At 45.3% G+C, this 20,581-nt stretch overlaps 1 protein-coding gene across 1 annotated transcript; it reads right to left on the minus strand.

Annotated features, from left to right (window-relative positions):
* Nucleotides 1-2,423: 2,423 nt before the first annotated feature.
* On the minus strand, nucleotides 2,424-19,954 carry LOC125452284 (photoreceptor cilium actin regulator-like). Its single transcript, XM_059645188.1, has 2 exons — nucleotides 15,027-19,954; nucleotides 2,424-3,932 (listed from the first exon to the last, which is right to left on the minus strand). Exons 1-2 carry the CDS (start codon nucleotides 19,676-19,678, stop codon nucleotides 3,809-3,811), a joined length of 4,776 nt encoding a protein of 1,591 aa, XP_059501171.1. The 5' UTR covers nucleotides 19,679-19,954; the 3' UTR covers nucleotides 2,424-3,808.
* Between the last annotated feature and the right edge of the window lie 627 nt (nucleotides 19,955-20,581).

Here is a 20,581-nt window from a genome sequence, read left to right on the forward strand (position 1 = left end):
ACAGGGTAAATTAATGAAGAAGGGTCTAGGCCTGAAAGGTCAGCTTTTATGCTCCTAAGATGCTGCATGGCCTGCTGTGTTCATCCATACTTATAATCTACAATTTGTTATCTCGGATTCTCCAGCATCTGCAGTTCCCATTATCTCTAAATTAATGAAGAACAATTTCTGGGTTGAGGCCAAACGGTGCTCCTGAGATGCTGCTTGGCCTGCTGTGTTCATCCAGCCTCACATTTTATTAGCTTAAAAGTTCTTCTGTGTATCTCAAATTTAAATCTGTCTTGTCATGTACATGCAATTTATATGGCTTTACTCACAACCTCAAGAGGTCACAAAACACTTCCCAACCAGTGGCTTTTGGATATTTCTAGTCAACCTGTTCAGATGTGTTACGGCACACTCCTGGAGCAGGTGATACTTGAATCGAGACCTTCTTGGCCAGAGGAAATGACAGTAGTATTGTGCCACACGAGCCCTGCATCAGTGCTTTTAAAATGTAGTCATGTGATGCAAGAGTCCCAGTAGCCCAATTTACAGGTCCCCTGTGAAATATTCAGATATTTATTCCATACATGCTTACTTATAACCTGACCATTAAACTCCTTAGTTTACACGCCCTTGATCAGAAAATACAGAAGGGCATGTCCATTTTAGTGGAACTTTGAATGTTGTCAGTGATTCATCCTATGTAAAGACTATACTGATTCAATGTTCCATCTAATTTTCACCTAATGCCTATTTTTACCCCAAGGATCCAGATAAAACTATGTGAATTTACAAAGGACACAGTATTGGGATACTTTCGTGTAGATGTTTGTAAACTAGATTTAGATGAAATTTCTTCTGTTTGATATCTGTATTATTTGTTTAACTCATTCTTTGAATTAATTAAAATAACACAAGTAGAACTTCTGCTGAGTTGACCTCAATAGAAATATAAAAATGTAAAGCTGACTATCTCTTCACTATCACCTGCTTTACACAATTGCACAAAGTTACCTTAACCAAACATTTGTTGCATTAGCATTGTGGAAATCAACAAACAACTACACTTTATTTTTGTTTGTAGTCAACAATCTATATTTTCCTTTCAAAATAATTATTGCACTGTACAGTATTTCATGTGTTGGTATTAAATAATGCAATATTATCTGTTTTGAAAACATCTTATTTTTAAATGACAAACTATATTTTCATATTTCATTCTGGGGACTCTATTGAAAACATCTGAATGTGTAATTAGCAGTTAAGGGCCATTTCAATGGGGTATGTAACACTGTAGCATCTTAAAATTTAGTTCTATCATTTCTTACTTGGTTTTCAAATGCTACATATTACAGGCAACATTGGGGCTTGTTGGAATGTAAATGAATGAGAGGTGACCTTATTGAAACATACAAGATTCTTAGACAACATAACAGGAGAGAAGTAGGAGACTCCAAGGCCAGAGGGCAAAATCTCAGAATAAGGGGCTGCACATTTAAGACTGAGTGAGGGTGAATTTCTTATCTAAAATGGCAATGAATCTGTGGAATCCTTTATCACAGAAGTCTCAGAGGCAGGGTCATATAAATGTATTGAAGGGCTGAGGTAGATTTTTAACCAGTCAGAGAATTGAGGGTTATGGAGAAAAGGTAGGAAAATGGATTTGAGGATTATAAAATCAGCCATGACCTCACAGGTAGAACAAACTTGATGGGCCAAATGGCCCACTTCTGTTCTTATGTCACATGTTTTTCTAGTCAACTCATGAAAGTCAAGCAAGCCTTTCTTTTCGAGTTTAATTTGCATGTGATAACAAGAAGTTACCTGAAATGCTTACTACTTTGTATACATTCCATGTGTGTAGAATTTTTCAAAGAAGTAATAAGCGGAAAAGGTTTTGCTCATTTGCAACATCCCGCACTTGGGTTTCTAACTATTCCAGGGGCTCTGGATTAAATTAATCATTATTTGGCCATGTTGCTGATCTTTCCAATGCTCCCACCTAGTTCTGTATTGTAGTGGACAAACAAGATCTAGGTTGAAGTGAATCAGATCCCAGTTTCAATCAACTGTCCAACCTCTTCATGATGTAATCCTCTTGATCCTGTAAGATATTGCCTAATGGGCAGCCAGTTTTTTTTCCCAGCAAGCATTTAGTTTACAGCCTGAACTGGGGCACTGAGAGACACAACTTCTGTTTGACTCAACCACTCACAAAACCACTCTTGATCCTTTATGGGAAGGGACAAATCATCATGCAGGAAGCTAGATGATTCCAAGATAACGAAGTGTGGAGCTGGATGAACACAACAGGCCAAGCAGCATCTCAGGAGCACAAATGTTGACGTTTCGGGCCTAGACCCTTCATCAGAGAGCCCGAAACATCAGCTTTTGTGCTCCTGAGATGCTGCTTGGCCTGCTGTGTTCATCCAGCTCCACACTTTGTTATCTTGGATTCTCCAGCATCTGCAGTTCTCATTATCACAGCTAGATGATTCCATTTGGCTTTAGCCATTCTGCCTGTGCCAAATCTGTGGAGGAGGTCTCTAACCAGTTCCATTCTCTGCTCTTCTCCAGCAGCCCTAAAAAAATTCTTCCTTTTCAAGTATGTATTTAAAAGGATAATTTTGTCTATTATTAAACAGAAAGCATGATAAGGACAGGTTAAATATTCATTTAAATTTATCACTGAGATATATTCTTGCCTTTAACACTCTATACTAATGATGGCATCCTGTACAGTGGCTCTTGGCCTTCACTTATGCCAGTTCTGAAAGTGATACCAGTTGACTTATTCTAGTATCCCCCACCCCCTACAGATGTTGCACGCTGTCTGTTGAAAGCACATTTTGATAGAGGAATCCTATAGATTTATCAAAGCATTCTACCAAATTAGACATGTAGTGCTAATTAAACCAGTACATTTAAACTCTGCGGGAGTAGCTTGAGTTCACTGTCATAAGATGTTGAGAATTCAATAGGGTTTTAATTCTACATCCGTCAATGCTTCATTACCATCATGGAACAATTCCATATGAAGGCATGGAAACCAAGGAGGTTTGCCACAGAGAATGGCAAAAATCAAGAAAAATCCTCTGATCCATAATGAAATTGGCCTATAATGAGAAATCTTTAAACGTTCTATACCAAAAGGGCTAGATGACTTCAACCTATTTGTCCAGATCCCTAATTGTACCAGTTATTCTTCTTTGTTTCATTTTGGACAATACAACAAAGTGATAAAAAAAATTGTCGGATTATTAGAAAGAGCAGCGGATCATGAAACTTGTCAGCAAATTGTGTCTCAGTGCGTGCAAGAAGCTGTCAGTGGATGATTCATTCTCACCCATAAGGTTTCACGTTTGGGGATCCTTCACAAACTAACGGCTCCCAATTTGTTCAACTTTCATGGAAATTCCATGCCAAATCTTTACTTAGCCTTAAATTATTCCTCATACTTATTTAGTTCTTCACGCTGATGCTGAGGACTGTTGATCTTGAGTGAGACTAATGGAAGTCCCTTCGATCTCCAGCAGCTGATTTTCACTCCATTTGTTTCACCTCAATTCTATTTCCAAGCAAGTTTTCCTACAGGTGAAAGAAGGAATTCTCAAAATTTCACAGCCATGCAGTCTCACTTGAGAAGATCAACTGTGTACACCCTTTTCCAACATGTTGAGCATATTATTTTATGTAGGTCAACTTCCTTAATACACACCAATAGGATTATTTTGTCACGTTACCATTAAACCAGATAATCTGAGGTCATCCTGGACAGGGAGTACTGAAAGTTGCACGGTTTTATCAACAGTGTCTGTAAGACTCATTGAAGCCCCTGGCCAACGATACACAGTTCTGGGTGGGAGATTGAACGGCTAGCCCCACTCATCTCTGACACGTAATGCCTTGTCCACGGATCATCATCTTTCTCAAAGCTCCCACCTAAACTGTTGGTAGAAAAAAAAGTTCACTAGGATTAGTATAAGAAGCTAATGATAATACCAATCACAGAAGACAGATTTTAAATACTTTACCACTGAATATCATGCCACGTTGTGTAGCTAGACTCTTCCAGTCTCTGGTTTCACTCGCAGAATATCCCCTACATCTTCCTCTCCAGCAACCCCATCCTCACTTTCCCTCCCTTTACCGTTCTTTCATTTACTCCTGCACTTGTAACCAGCTTTCATCTCCTCTCATGTAATTTATATTCATTCCTTCCTTTCCCGAACCTTGCCTTCTCCCTTCCCTTTACCTGTTCTGATCCTCCCTCTCCCAAACCCTTCCTTTGTCCCCTCCTTCCTCTGTATATTGTTCTCTCAACTCCCTCTGGTTGATGAATTGTTATGAACTATGAAATCAAGCTTAATGCAGAAGATCAAACAGTTGCAGAGTGAGATCCTCTACTCAGAGCTCATTTGAAGTATTTGTTCTTGAAATATTGTTGTTCTTGGGAGAGTGAAAAGGGAAAGCAGCTGAAATGATTCATTGTGGTATGAAGTCCACTTACAGAGAAGGGAAAAAAAACCTGTTTTATTCTGTTCATTAGTGGCATGTAGGCCTAGCTGGCTGGACAGAATTTATTACCTGTCCCTAGTTGCTCTTGAGGTGGTAGTGATAAAATGCCTTTTGAAATGTTGTTGCCCATTTGCTGTGCATTGACCCAAATGCCATTGGGGAGGGAATTCCAGGATTATGACCTAGTGACACTGAAAGGATGGCAATATATTTCCAAGTCAGGATCATGAGTGGTTTGGAGGGGAACTTAAAGGTGGTGATATTCCCATATGTCTACTTCCCTTGTCCTTCTAAATAGAAGTGACCGTGGGTTTGGAAGGTTCTGTCTGAGGATCTTTGGTGAATTTCTGCAGTGCATCTTGTAGATGATATACACTGTTTGGAAGAGACGCATTGAGGTGATCAAAAATTTTCAAAGTTGTGAAAGCAATTCCTCTAAAGGGGTGACTAATCTGAAGGATATGGCCCAAGTAGCTTATGTCTCCTCCCATTCTTCTTCATCTATCTTTATCTTCTTCTCATTTCCTTCAGATGGAAATCAAATTCCACCATAATAACAAAGTGTGAAGCTGGATGAACACAGCAGGCCAAGCAGCATCTCAGGAGCACAAAAGCCGAAGTTTTGGGCCTAACCCTTCCCGAAACGTCAGCTTTTGTGCTCCTGAGATGCTGCTTGGCCTGCTGTGTTCATCCAGCTTCACACTTTGTTATTTTGGATTCTCCAGCATCTGCAGTTCCCATTATCTCTGATCACAAATTCCACCTTAACATCCTTTTTCTAGGACGCTGATCATTCTCACCATTCTGAGGAGAGAATTCCCTATTTGATGTTTTGGTAACTTTCTTGCATTGGTTCTGCAAGGTTTGGACGTCTAGGGATGAGAAAGTATGTTATGCATAACATGCTTATACTGAGCAACATTATATGAAAGTGGGAACAGTAGGCAATAAGATAAAAATAATCGAAGATGCCAGAAATAGCTGGCATAAAGAAGAACTCAGTGCATAATCTCTAAGTAAGAAAGACACAATATTCCTCTCCACCTATCTTCTCCTCCACCCATCTTCGATCTGCTTCCCCCGCTCCTCCTCCCCCTTTTCTGATGAAGGGCCTAGGCCCGAAACGTCAGCCTTTGTGCTCCTAAGATGCTGCCTAACCTGCTCTGTTCATCCAGCTCCACACCTTGTCATCTCAGATTCTCCAGCATCTGCAGTTCCCATTACCTCTGATACAATATTTTGGTCACGTCATTGATGTAAGTGGGAGTTAGACAATTGTTGGAAGACAGTGGAGATATAGGCAAGAAAAGTAGAGGAGATGGCAGATGATTGACATAATGGATGGGATGCAGCTGTCCTATTTGGAATGTGCAAGAGAAGCACAGGACAGATAGAGGTAGACATCCATGGCAGTCAACTTCGTAGGTCGATGATGACACTGATGAACAATCAAACAGTAATATTAAAGCTGCTACATTTAGAAGACAATTCAGAACTTCTTGAACTTTCACAGCGCTGAACAGCGAGACATGTTGAAACTTTCTGACTTCAGGATAAAAGTAAGAATGCCAAATTTCAAACAAGCTCAACAATATATACCACAGCTGAACAGAAAGCTTCAGCAGCGTCTTTCATTTTCAACAGTATTCAAATTCTGTACAACCATGCATCTTCCTGAACTTTACTTTCTCCATCACTTCCATCTCCCTCAGCAGAGACACGCTCAGTAATTACTTCATCCTATTCACATTTAACTTATTTAATGGTTCAATTAAACTAATTCATATTCACACTCGGTGTAAAGAAGGTTGCATTTAATATTTCATGGATATCTAGTCTAGACATTGGAGGCCGTACCAAATAGCATCAGTCGCTTAATTTCTAACTCAATCAAACTAAGCTATGAGGAGTGCCTGGACTTCCTGGGGACTGTGCAGTTTGGGAGACAGAAGACTGAGTGGAGGTAGCAGTCAAATATTGTAAATGGTACGCTAATTCTACTGTTAGCACTTTGTAATTAATGGGTTGTTAATTAATTTATCTTGCTCACAGCGTAAGATAAGATGTGTCTTAAGGCTCGTTAATTTTCACTCTTGGGTTTAAATACTTTACCCCCAGACATCCAAGAGAGTTTTGATAACAGAATACCAAAGAACAGGCAAATGATTAATACCAGCCTCATTAATGAGAGGATGATTGTGCCAGCAAGTGAATAATGCCAGGTGCAGGTCTCAGCCCATGAATAAAATTTTTAAGATTCTTATGGGAACAATAATATTCTGATAATATTGGGAAAAAATAACAAGGGAAGGCGCTGGAAAGATATTTGAAGGGTACTGGTCTACAGAATAAGTCAAATGAAGATTTTTTTCCTTTCTTTGTCCTCGCAGAATTGGAGAGCTTTCCCGAGTCAATGAAATACTTTTAAAGTTTTTGTCATGTTGAATATTACTGATCGATTTAATTGCCTATATCCAGGTATTTTTAGGATCATTAAACCATGGTCATTGACACAAAACTTCTATGAAATTGATTGAGGTCATTAAGCTGTACATTTTAAATGAGGTTTTGTCTGTTTTCAAACAAAAGCAACAAGGAATTTCGCAAATAGTAAATTCTTAATAGCAACATTTTACAATGTAAATTTCATTAACATGATTGATTCTTTTATCTGCTGCTACTCTAGCCTCGTTCACCTCTTTTGATATTACACAAAGGCGATAATTATTTCACATGCACCAGATCCTGATTGTTTTGCTTTCTGAACTTTGCAGAGTATCAAAACAAGCATCAGCCTTTTGGAACATTACAAAGAAACTCTCTGGCATTGCAAGGACTGGCTCCTGTGCCGACGAGAAGTCATCATCCTAAACATTACATGCCTTGCTCTCTGAAAAGAGTCAGAAGTCACATGGCACCAGGTTATAGTCCAACAGATTTATTTGAAATCGCAAGCTTTTGGAGAGTAGCCCCTTTGTCAGTTGAAGTGAGAGAGAGGCACAGAATTTATGGGCAGAAGGATCAAGGGCAGAGAAATCAAAAGTTCATACAAGTGGTGTGAGTGAGTGTCAAATAGTAAACCCCTGCGGGTGATCCAAAGTATTAGAATGTGTGTGTAAAGTGTCAACGGCTGAATAACAAGTGAAGGGATGATCTATAATCCAATTAAATGAGGAAGAGAGCTAATTACAGGAAAATTTTAAGTAGGGTGGTGCTGGAGAGAAACCAAGTGACTGGAATAACATCAGAGATAATGGGAACTGCAGATGCTGGAGAATTCCAAGATAATAAAATGTGAGGCTGGATGAACACAGCAGGCCAAGCAGCATCTCAGGAGCACAAAAGCTGACGTTTCGGGCCTAGACCCTTCATCAGAGAGGGGGATGGGGAGAGGGAGCTGGAATAAATAGGGAGAGAGGGGGAGGCGGACCGAAGATGGAGAGTAAAGAAGATAGGTGGAGAGAGTGTAGGTGGGGAGGTAGGGAGGGGATAGGTCAGTCCAGGGAAGACGGACAGGTCAAGGAGGTGGGATGAGGTTAGTAGGTAGCTGGGGGTGCGGCTTGGGGTGGGAGGAAGGGATGGGTGAGAGGAAGAACCGGTTAGGGAGGCAGAGACAGGTTGGACTGGTATTGGGATGCAGTGGGTGGGGGGGAAGAGCTGGGCTGGTTGTGTGGTGCAGTGGGGGGAGGGGACGAACTAGGCTGGTTTAGGGATGCAGTAGGGGAAGGGGAGATTTTGAAACTGGTGAAGTCCACATTGAAACCATATGGCTGCAGGGTTCCCAGGCAACTCATATTCCGCCTGGGAACCCTGCAGCCATATGGTATCAATGTGGACTTCACCAGTTTCAAAATCTCCCCTTCCCCTACTGCATCCCTAAACCAGCCTAGTTCGTCCCCTCCCCCCACTGCACCACACAACCAGCCCAGCTCTTCCCGCCCACCCACTGCACCCCAAAACCAGTCCAACCTGTCTCTGCCTCCCTAACCGGTTCTTCCTCTCACCCATCCCTTCCTCCCACCCCAAGCCGCACCCCCAGCTACCTACTAACCTCATCCCACCTCCTTGACCTGTCCATCTTCCCTGGACTGACCTATCCCCTCCCTACCTCCCCACCTATACTCTCTCCACCTATCTTCTTTACTCTCCATCTTCGGTCCGCCTCCCCCTCTCTCCCTATTTATTCCAGCTCCCTCTCCCCATCCCCCTCTCTGATGAAGGGTCTAGGCCCGAAACGTCAGCTTTTGTGCTCCTGAGATGCTGCTTGGCCTGCTGTGTTCATCCAGCCTCACATTTTATTGACTGGAATAACATGTTCGGTATAAGAATTTGCACGCTGAGGTTCTAACCAAAGTACTAAGTAATCCAAAATTGTACAAACAAATTAAGGTAAAGAGATCATAACAATTTGTCCAGGTGATGGTGACAAAACACGACAGTAAGGAATGTTTTACAGATACAGAACACTGCGGTGGGGTCAGATGTAGTGCGACTTGAACCCAAGATCGCAGTTAAGGCCATCTTCATGGGTACAGAACTTGGCTATCAGTTCCTGCTCAGCGACTCTGCATTGTTGCATTTCCAGAAGGCCGCCTTGGAGGACGCTTATCCGAAGATCGTAAGCTGAATGTCTTTGATGCTGAACTGATCTCCAACTGGGAGGGATCATTCCTGTCTGGCAATTGTGTGGTGCCCCTTCATCTGTTGTCTTGCCAATATACCATGCCTTGGGGCATCCTTGCCTGCAGCATATGAGATAACACCATTGGCCGAGTCACATGAGAATCTGCCATGTAAGTGGTGGGTGGTGTTCCCACATGTAATGGTAGTATCCGTGTCGATGATCTGACACGTCTTGCAGAGGTTGTAGTAGCAGGATTGTAGTCGATGGTCTCCTGAAAGCTGGATAGTTTGCTGCAAATGAGGATCTGTTTAAGGCTCTACTGCAAGCCTAGAGATAACCTCACGATGCTGCACTTCTCTAGCTTCTAGTCTAAACATGCTAAAGAAACCATTCACTCCATCAAGCCTGCACATACACAGGAACAAAAACAAAGTTGCTGGAAAAGCTCAGCAGGTCTGGCAGCATCTGTGAAGGGAAATACAGAGTTAACGTTTTGGGTCCGGTGACCGGGTTTCAGGTCACTGGACCCGAAATGTTAACTCTGACAGACACAGGATACGACCGATAGAGTACCCTTCATCATCCAGTACTTCACCGGAGCAGAGAGTTTACACCATGTTCTTTACAGCCTTCAACATGTCATCAATGATGACTAGCATCTCACCAGATCATCCCTATGCCACCACTGCTCATTTTCAAACAACTACCAAACCTTAAACAGACCATTGCTTGCAGAAAACTACCCAGCCTTCAGGACAACCTCGACCTCAACATTATACATTTCTGAAATAGCACCCTCTGCAAGACATGTCAGATCATCGGCATTATACATGGGAACACCACCCACCACGTACATGATAGATGCTCATGTGACTTGGCCAATGTTGTCTATCTCATAGACTGCAGGCAAGGATGCCCCGAGGTTTGGTATATTGGAGAGGCCATGCAAATGCTACGATAACAGATGAATGGACACCGCACAACAATTGCCGGATAGGAATGTTCCCTCCCAGTCGGGGAACACTTCAGTGTCAAGGGCATTCAACTTTCGATCTTCGGATAGGCGTCCTCCAGGGTGGTCTTTGGGATATACAACAATGCAGAATCACCGAGCAAAAACTGATAGCCAAGTCCCGGGCCGATGAAGACGGCATTAACCATGATCTTGGGTTCATGTCGCACTACACGTGACCCCACCAGAGTATCCTGTATCTGTAAAACCTTCCTTACCGAACTGTTTTGTCACTATCACCTGAATAAATTGTTATTTTCTCTCTACCTTAATTAGTTTTTACAGTTTGGATGACTTATTACTTTGCTTAGACTCTCAACTTGCAACTCTTATACCACCATGTTATTCTAGTTGTTTGGTTTGTCTCCATCACCACGTTATATTAATTTTTTGTAATTATCTCTCTGCTACATTTAGTCAGATTGTAGGTCATCCCTTCACTTGTTATCCAGCTGTTGGCACTTTACTCACACCATCTGACACTTTGGATCACTTACAGAGATTTATTATTCGACACTCTACTCACACCAATTGTATGAACTTTTGATATCTCTGCCCTTGATCCTTCTGCCCATAAATTCTATGTTCTGTGCGCTTCTCTCTCACTTCATCTGACAAAGGGACTACAGTCCGAAAGCTTGTGGTTTCAAATGAACTTGTTTGACTATAAGCTGATATAGTCAATGTGGCTTCTGACTTTCTCCACGTCATTTTCTCAACAGAGGTCTGGGCCTACTGTATACTTCCAGCTTTTTCTGTCTTTATTTAACATTTTCTAAGTCTGATTCTGCACTCAGCAGGGCTAATTCCCTTGAGTTGCTCCTTGTTTCTGCTGTCTCTGGCTATTCATTGCTATTATGCCATTATCCAAGCACAGGTAAATTCTCTGCAATCAATGGTCATTTACTTAAAGTGCTCAGTATAATGATGTCTACATTTCACCTGCGCGTTTGCTCCAATGATCTAGCATCACTGGCACAATTGGGATGAAAAGAAGACAACTAATTTATTGTTCCAACAAATAATAAAAGTCAAGTTCATCTGAAACTGAGCTTATGGTTTAACCCTTACAAGGTTGATACAATTTTGATGAATCTGCATTGTCCCACATCCTGTATGATGTGCAGTGCAAAAACTAAATGCTTCACTCTAACTGGATACTTTGTGTATTCAAGATCTACAAAAGGCAAGTTGAAACTCTTGTCAGGAAGCACTTCTTCACTAATGAATGGCTGATACCTGGAAAACATTTTCTGAATAAGGTAAGGGTAATAGAAATACGATAAAGCCTCTGAAGTCATCACTGCTGAGAGATAATAGGAACTGCAGATGCTGGCGAATCCGAGATAATAAGGTGTAGAGCTGGATGAACACAGCAGACCAAGCAGCATCTTAGGAGGAGGAAAGCTGACGTTTAGGGCTTAAACCCTTGGTCTGGGCCCAAAACATCAGCTTTTCTGCTCCAAAGTTGCTGCTTGGCCTGCTGTGTTCATCCAGCTCTATACCTTGTTATCTCATTACTGCTGAGCATCATTTTCCAATCCTCTCTGACTATACGCTAGAGCACAGTTAAAGTCACACTGTTGTTTCTAAATGGGAGGAAAGGTTAGGCCATGTATTACAGACCAGTCAGCCTAACTTCCAATGATGAGTGAACTTTTGGAAAAAATTCTGAGATGCAACATAAATTCTCATAAAGGGGGCCTACATTAGTCAAAAACAGTCAGCATGGAGTGTGAATGGAGGGTCATACCTTAAGTTGACTAAATATATCAGGGGAAGCATCACGAAGAGGGAATAGCAATAGCATGTTTTATATTGTTAGCATTAAACTGAGCAAGGCTTTTGGCAAATTCCAAACAGACTGATCAATAAATCACAAACTCATGGGATTCAAATTGGCTCAGGCAGAAGTATAGGGTCATCATCGATGGGTGGTTTTGTGAATGGAAGACTGTTTCCAGTGGCATTCTTGTAGGCCTCAGTACTGAACATCTTGCTATTTCTCAAATGAATCAATGATTTAGACTTAAATAGAGTGTCTAAAGGAAGAAGTATGCTTATATATGAAAGTTAGCTATGTGGTTGAAAGCAAGGAAGAAAGTCATAGACTGTAAGAAGATACGAATCAGTTGGCCAGAATAGTGTCAACTAGAATTCACCTGACAGGCAATCCCTGGGTTGAAAATGGTCTGAAGTCCGTTTGCAAGTTAATTTGTATGCAAGTTGGAACATGTAATAAGACAATACAAAGTAGCCCTTTGTCAGTACAGGGTTTGTATGTTGGCTCTTTTAAAATGACATCCTTAAGTGAGATTACATTCTTAAGTACAATCATTGGGTAGCTTTGGGAAGCTCTGTAAATCAGGAACCACCTGTAATGTATTTGGGCAAACAAGGCAGATTGTGGAGGGACAGTGTGGCTATGGAGTGCATGTTTACAGATCACTCAAGGTAGCAGAACAGGTAGAAAAGTTTGTCAAGAAGATGTACAGATACCTTCCCACTTTGACTGAGGCCTACAGTACAGGAGCAGGGAGGTTACACTACAGCTAGAGAACCAGAAGAATAGATTGCAGCTGGAGTACTGCATTACATGAAGGATGTGATCAAAGAATCTAGAAGAAATTTTCGAGGATATTGCAGGGAAAATGGAAAATTTTAACTCTGGAGAAAGATTGGGCAGGTTACATAGGAGCAGAGGTGATTAAGGTATTTTTATTGAGATGTATAAAGTTGACGGGTTTAGAAGTACCTATTTCTATTAACAAAGAGATTGATAGTCACAAGAAGTTGAAATAATGAATTGCTTGGCAGCACAGAACTAAAACATTGTTATAGGGGATGAGAAGATGAAGCTTTTCATTTTGACACTCTGCAGAACATGAGAGACAGGATTGAAAAAAGGGATACCATTTCATCCTGCATGAGAAAATGGCACTGAAGCCATAACAATGCAACAAGAACAGTTAACTGTCAATCTGATATAGCTCAACCTAAACATTGTCGCACTTTACCATCCCCCTAACAACACTCACAACAAAGTTTATTCAAAAGGAATTGGAAATTATGGCACTTTAGAAGTGACCATCATGTTCACTACACTGTTAAACCATTGCAGCTGACTGCTGGTTCAATGCTAGGGAAGAACCTAGATGTTTTGTTTTCAAGAAATAACAAAACCTGCTCAATAGGGACTCTGTAGCTTAACAAAACCACGGAGGGGAAATTGGTCGGGGGTTGCGAATTGACTCAATAAAAATAGTATTGAAGGGGGAAGAGGATACACTCCAGCATGAAAGGCTTCGTGGGTGCTGCTGGACACTGCAGCTCCCCTCTCCAAGGATGCCTGGGTGTGGACATACCCGCAAAAGACAGGAATCATGAATTGTCCATAGTCCACAGCACAGACCAGGGGTTGGCTGAGAAAGCAGCTTCTTTTTTAAATTTCCCACACAGCAAATTTACAAATCACTCAATTAATAAATAACACATATTATCTACTGGGGCAGTGTGCAAAAATCAAAACACAAATAGAGGGAAGAAACAAGAGTGGGAGGTGGAGAGTTAAAAAGATGCTGGTGAGGGAGATTGTACACCCCAGATCCTGCAATTCCAACATGTTCCTAAATGCTTTGAGGTTACCAATGGATGCTGCTGTGTCCCTCCCCAACGACACAGATTTAACTGCTGAACTCAAATCTAGTTTTATTTTATTTTATTTTAAGACGTTTAGTTGGATAAGGGCCAGGCACAGGCAAATGGGACAAGGTGAGTTCAGGAAACCTGGTCAGCAATGGACAAGTTCGGCGGAAGGGCGTATTTCCACTGTGTATGACTTTATAACTCACCGCCAAAGTAACACGTTACCTAATGGTAAGCATATGACAATGGAAAAAGAAAGAGGTCAGAGGAAACCAAGGATGCAACAAGATCAAAATGGTCTTTGTAGGGGAAATAATGTCCCAAGTTCCCTGTAGGCCACCTTTCGCTGAAAACTTTGAGGCTACCAGTGGACACTGCAAACTCCCTCTCCCAATGACACCCAGGCATGGACACATCAGCAGTAAAATATCAGTATAGAGTCCAATGAGCTTCAGTGTGCTCTGAATCAACCCTGGAGCCATTCTGGTTGAGCCTTAAATGGGCCTGTCGTCTAAAACTGACATGGGAGCTGGGTACCTCCTGCAGTTACATCTGCGCGCGGGTTCACATCCTCAAAGTGGCAATTTTTTCACAGATTCTCCAGCCATCATCACATTGCTGTTTGTGGGTCATCGTGTTTGCTATGTCGTAACTTTCTTTATAAGTACATAATTAGCAGCAAATTAAATTTTGGTTTGAAGGAAATCAAAGGCAATCAAAGCAAGTGGCTGGGTTGGTAGCTGAGTAGCCACACTGTTATTAAAGGGGCTCTTGTGGTGCAGCGGTAGTGTCCCTACCTCCGAGACACGACACCTGAGTTCCGCACCAGAGGTGTGTAACAACATCCCTGAACAGGTCGATTAGAAAATATCTTGAATAGCGGGGAGCCCTATAGCGTACACTTGCTATTTCTTAAGCATTCTGGAATGTCCTGAGGTCATTTAATTCAGGTTCTTGCTTTTCTCAGAGATATTGGGAACTGCAGATGCTGGAGAATCTGAGATAACAAGGCGTGGAGCTGGATGAACACAGCAGGCCAAGCAGCATCACAGGAGCACAAAAGCTGACATTTCGGGGAAGGGTCTAGGCCCAAAACATCAGCTTTTCTGCTCCTAAGACGTTGCTTGGCCTGCTTTGTTCATCTCTTTCTTTTCTCAACCTGCTACCAATTTCATAGCCTGCAGACAGTAGCACATCAAGGAAGGCCTGCACATTACGAGTTGAAGCCGTTACAAAGCTTACCCAATGCTATGCAGAGTGGGTTCACTTGCAGCTGAGCCAGTTGCAGACACTTGGCTTTGAGTTGTAGTTTTAAAGTCTGGAAGGTGACTCTTCTTAACAAAAGGTTGTGGGTGGACACCACTCAAGGTCAACCTTCTCGGCCTGTCGCCCAGCTGCCTGACTGTGAAGTTGTTATTCCACGTAGCTCTAGGTGTGAACAGGCTCCTGTTCCCCGGCATGATGTTTCGTGTTTGAGCTGCTGCATTCACTCTGCCCACTGGTGGCGAAGGGGCCTGGGATTCAAAGATGGATTTGGACAGCGGGCAGAATATAGATGAAGCATTGGACCCCGACTTCTCGGTGTGGTCAAGGGGTATTTTCTCAAGTGGAGAGGTGCTATTGACTGCTGCTGGAGGACTGGGCAGTTGGCGATGGGCCAGGGAGTTGGGAAATTGGCGATGGACCGGCGGGCTGGGCAGTTGGCGATGGACTGGTGGGCTGGGCAGTTGGCGATGGACTGGTGGGCTGGGCAGTTGGCGACGGGTCAGAGGACTGGGTGGTTGACGATTGACTGGGGGGCTTGGCAATTGGCGATGGGCTGGGAGGCTGGTTGGTTGACGATGGACCGGGGCGCTCGGCGGTTGATGATGGACCGGGGGGCTGGGTGGTTGGTGATGTACCAGGGGGCTCGGGGGGCTGGGTGGTTGACGATGGACCGGGGGGTTGGGTGGTTGACGATAGACTGGGGGGCTGGGTGGTTGACGATGGACCGGGGGGTTGGGTGGTTGACGATGGACTGGGGGGCTGGGTGGTTGACGATGCACTAGGGGGTTGGGTGGTTGACGGTGGACTGGGGGGCTGGGTGGTTGACGATGCACTGGGGGGTTGGGTGGTTGACGGTGGACTGGGGGGCTGGGTGGTTGACGATGCACTGGGGGGCTGGGTGGTTGAGGATGGGCCGGGGTACTTGGGAGACTGGGTGGTTGACGATGGACCAGGGGGCTGGGCACTTGGTGATGAGCTGGACGGCTGGGCAGTTGGCGATGGGTTAGAGGGCTTGGTGGTTGACGATGGACCGGAGGATTGGGTGGTTGATTGTCTGCTGCAAGGTTGGACAGTTGGTGGTCTGTCGCGAGGCTGGGAGGTTGATGGTCTGTCACGAGCATGGACGGTTGAGAGTCTGTTGCGAGGTTGGACAGTTGATGGTCTGTCGCGAGGTTGGACAGTTGAGGGTCTGTCACAAGGCTGGGTGATTGATGGTCTGTCACAAGGCTGGGTGATTGATGGTCTGTCGCGAGGCTGGGCGGTTGATGGTCGGTTGCGAGGCTGGGCGGTTGATGGTCGGTCGCGAGGCTGGGCGGTTGATGGTCTGTTGCGAGGTTGGACAGTTGATGGTCTGTCGAGAGGCAGGGTGGTTGATGGTCTGTTGCAAGGTTGGGCAGTTGATGGTCGGTCGCGAGGCAGGGTGGTTGATGGTCTGTCGCAAGGCTGGGTGGTTGATGGTCTGTCGCGAGGTTGGACGGTTTAACAGGAACAGGAGGGGGCCTTGAACTCCTGAGGCCAAGTGTGGAGCTCAGTTCACCTGGAGAGGCTGGTAGGTTCGGTTGTTCAGAGCCCCAGATCGTGTTTGGCCATTTCTTTCTGGAGGCAGAGGGTGTGGTGTAACCTACTGGAACGCAGAGGTTTCGAGACGGCAGGGTGGGACTGGGGACGGCCTTGCTTGAGGTGGGAGGAGAAGGATTGGGAGCTGGGCCTCCCGTTATTCCTCGGCAGAATGGGGGAGAGGAGAATCCTCCCCGCCTGACGTGTGGGGAGAGAGTGGCTGGAGCCACTGCCTTGTCGAGGGATGAAGTGGCCTTGGGCGAGGGGCCGGGTTTGCTGGGCTCGGGAGGGCACTCGGGGGAGCACTCGGGGGATGCTCTGTTTTCCTGGGGACTACAGGAGACCCCAGCGTAGCGGAGGTTAATGATTTTGTATTGCAGCCAGGGTTGGTCGCCGGCTGTCATGGCTCCAGCCTGCAGCTTGCGAGAGCTGCTGGTGATGGATCCTCTCCAATTGGCTCTGCCTGGGGCTGCTTTACTCATCAGCGGCCCGGCCACCCGGCTGCGTGCTTCCAGGTCGAGAGGGAAGCTCCCCTGGGGGAGGAAAGGGGCATCGCTGGTTGTCAGGCTGGCACTTCCCTGGCTGAAGGTGGTGATCAATCCTTGCACTCCTGTCTGCTGCGGGTGAGTGGCAATAGGACAGGGTGTTGCCTGCTTTTTCTCGGCAGAGGCCTGGGCCTCAGTCTGGACCGGGGCCTTCAACTGGGTCTGGGACTCTTGTGTCTGATCCTGGGCTTGGTCCTCAGACTGGATCTGGGCATGGTTCTGGACTTGGGCCTGGATCTGGTTCTTTCCTCGCACTGGGCCCTGGTTCTGGCTCTGGGCCTGGGTCTGCTGTGCCTGGGTTTGGGCCTCAGTTTGGTTTTGGGCCTGGATCTGGTTCTTTCCTCGCACTGGGCCCTGGTTCTGGCTCTGGGCTTGGGTCTGCTGTGCCTGGGTTTGGGCCTCAGTTTGGTTTTGGGCCTGGATCTGGTTCTTTCCTTGCACTAGGCCCTGGTTCTGGCTCTGGGCTTGGGTCTGCTGTGCCTGGGTTTGGGCCTCAGTTTGGTTTTGGGCCTGGGTCTGGTAGCATGACCCAGGTGGGATTTTCCTGAGACTCATCTTCTCCTGACTGGGCAGGATACTGAAGCTGCTGCGGAGGGAGACTTTTAGCTTGGTGCTAGGCGCTGCCTGGCCTGTGCCAGGCAGGCTGGTTGGCAGCTTTGGCATTCCTGGTGTCTTCCTCTGTTCGAAGCCACCCTTGTTGTTTGCACCTTTGGGCTGCAGCATCTTCTCCAGCCTCCTGCTCAGGTCCTTTTGAGTTCTCTGAAGCTCCAGCAGTGTCGGATCCTCTGCCTTGCTTTTTAGTGACTCTGCGGACTTTGATCGCCGCTTTTTGATGACACGGGTTTTGCAGGCCTTGGCAGTGCTTGGCCTGACCGGGCGCACTTTGCTCTCTTCGTCTGACCAAGCATTCGATCCCGAGTTGATGGGGACAAACTGGATTCTGTCACTAATGGCGTCTTTCATCTTAAAGGTCATTTCTTCGTTCTCGGGAATGTTGATCCTTTTTGGAGCAGGCCGCACAGCTTCACTTTCTGGAAGGGATGGCCTGGGCTGCTGAAGTGTCCCACCAACAATTATGTCTAAGCTGCGTTCCTCATTGTCCTCTTCACCTAGGGAGCAGAAATCCATTGACTCTGTTCGAATAAGTGTCTCGCAGTCAGTGCTTGTTACTGACTCAAAAGAACCGAACGATCTGTTCTGGACTTGTGCACATTGAGATGTACAGATTGATACAGAGGATGATACCGTCTCCTCATGGGGTGAGTAAAAGGTGCCTCGTAGTTGATGATCGACAGTGCTATCATACGATTTTGAAGCACAGCTTGCCATGTGTGAAAGGCTTGCTTGTCTTCGTGAAGGGTGTGAATGAGAATCTCTGCTTAAGAGATATGCACTGGACTCTGAACTTGTACGCCTCCCACCTTTCTCAAGGTTCCAGCAATCTTTCATGGAATCAGTATCTCCACCAATGCCACTGTCCTCTGAATGAAGGGCCGTGTCCCTGTGTTTGCTCTGAGGTTGTTGCCGTGTGCAGGCCGCCAATTGAGTTATCATTCTTTGCAACCGCTTGTCTACTTCCTGTTTGACAGTGAGCCTGTTATGGAAAGTGTCCGTGGCGGAATGCAGGTACCTGCATGCTTCGTGCAGGGCTGAGGCCGTCAGGGAGCTTACCGTCCCATTGGTTTCCTGCATCTTGTTGACAGTGTACAACAGCAGTTGTTGCAGGAGATCGGGCTGTTCTTGTGGGGCTGCTCTCCCAGTAGGCCATGCAAGCTGAGCGCCGACATCTTTCACGAGCCTCTCACCTTCGCCAGCTATTTCCTCTAGGATGCGGTTTACCTCCTCAAAGCGCAGCGTCAGGAAGCTCACCATCTGCTGGAGAATTAGCTGAGTGTGCGCGGCCTGCTCAATTAAACTCAAAACTGCATCATACTTGGAAAGGCAGGGGTTAAGGTAAGCATATGCGGCTTGGTGGGCATTAACCAGGGAGGTGGGAAAATCTACTTTCTCTTCGTCCGCTGATTGGGAAAAGCTCTTCTGTCTCCACTTGGTGCTCTTGGCCTGCTTTGGACTCTGGCCTTTTTGTTTCCTGCTTTTCCTGGGTTGCTGAGCTAACTTGCTGACACTGTGCGCATGCTGTTTCTGTTCAGCGAATTCCCGAGGTACGTACTTCTGCGAAACTATAACCTCTGACACTGCCACCCTGGCACCGGCTGCCAATTGTTCTCTCTTTGTCTCCTCATTGTAAAGTTTGGGTGTTCGAGCAGGCGTTGCTGACGCAGGCAGGTTCTGGCAATGGTTTCCTTCCATGTGGTGCTGGTCCTTATCTCTCGGCTGGATGGCATTCTCCTGATCATTCTCAGAGGATTCGCTGTTGGAGTTGGCTGACCCTCCGCCGACTGAGTGCTTTCGGCTCTCAACGTGTGTCCTGTCTGCTGACCCTCGAGCTGTGGGTTTCTTTAGAGGCCTCAAGGTGTTTTTTGCGAGGTGTTGGATTATTTCACTATGAGACGGTGCACACCCCATTGCTGCTTGCAAAGCGACAACCTCAAACTGATCAGTGCAGAGAAAGGTCACCACTATCGAACGGCTCCTCCTGTCACCTCCAGATGCTCCGGTTCAGTGTGCCCTTAATCATCATTCGCACCCACTGAAAGCTTGGAGTTTGACAGATCTGGTGTTTGAGACGTTGGTCCTTCTTCAGAACACAAAATGAAAGCGTTCCAGCGACCAGGCAGATTCGGGGGTTTCTAACTTTGTTTTGATGTGCTGAACGTTCCCGGCCCCTTGTTCACAACCTTCGCGACGCAGATCCTTTGGATTAAATGCATCACCTGCCTCGCTTCTAAGAATAAGATTTTAAGCTTATCAGTTTAATCTGGCTTGGTCAGTTGATTTCCATTTGTAACCCACAGAATATAATAAAAAGTGCCAATTAAAGACTATCTGGTGATTTTAATAAACAGATATGAGGGCCAGTTTGTTCAACTCTCGGTGTTAGTAGGAAATAATTATTTGTGGCTCTAGATCTGACTATGTATTTAACACCAAAGCCTTCCAAACACCCATATATTTTACATCAACAAATCTGACCTTGAGACTTTGATTTATCAGGACAAGGAGGATAGACGCTGCTAAGATAATATGTGAGGCTGGATGAACACAGCAGGCCAAGCAGCATCTCAGGAGCACAAAAGCTGACGTTTCGGGCCTAGACCCTTCATCAGAGAGGGGGATGGGGAGAGGGAACTGGAATAAATAGAGAGAGAGGGGGAGGCGGACCGAAGATGGAGAGAAAAGAAGATAGGTGGAGAGAGTATAGGTGGGGAGGTAGGGAGGGGATAGGTCAGTCCAGGGAAGACGGACAGGTCAAGGAGGTGGGATGAGGTTAGTAGGTAGATGGGGGTGTGGCTTGGGGTGGGAGGAAGG

Source organism: Stegostoma tigrinum, chromosome 4 (genome assembly GCF_030684315.1).
Source record: "Stegostoma tigrinum isolate sSteTig4 chromosome 4, sSteTig4.hap1, whole genome shotgun sequence".
In the NCBI taxonomy this organism is placed as follows: domain Eukaryota; kingdom Metazoa; phylum Chordata; class Chondrichthyes; order Orectolobiformes; family Stegostomatidae; genus Stegostoma; species Stegostoma tigrinum.

Excerpts from the sequence above, each read along its gene's own strand:
- LOC125452284 (XM_059645188.1), bottom strand. The coding sequence starts at position 19,678 with ATGGGGTGTGCACCGTCTCATAGTGAAATAATCCAACACCTCGCAAAA. Across the intron at positions 3,933-15,026 it reads CCCACTCTGCATAGCATTGG|TTTAGGTGGGAGCTTTGAGA; the intron begins GTAAGCTTTGTA and ends TTCTACCAACAG.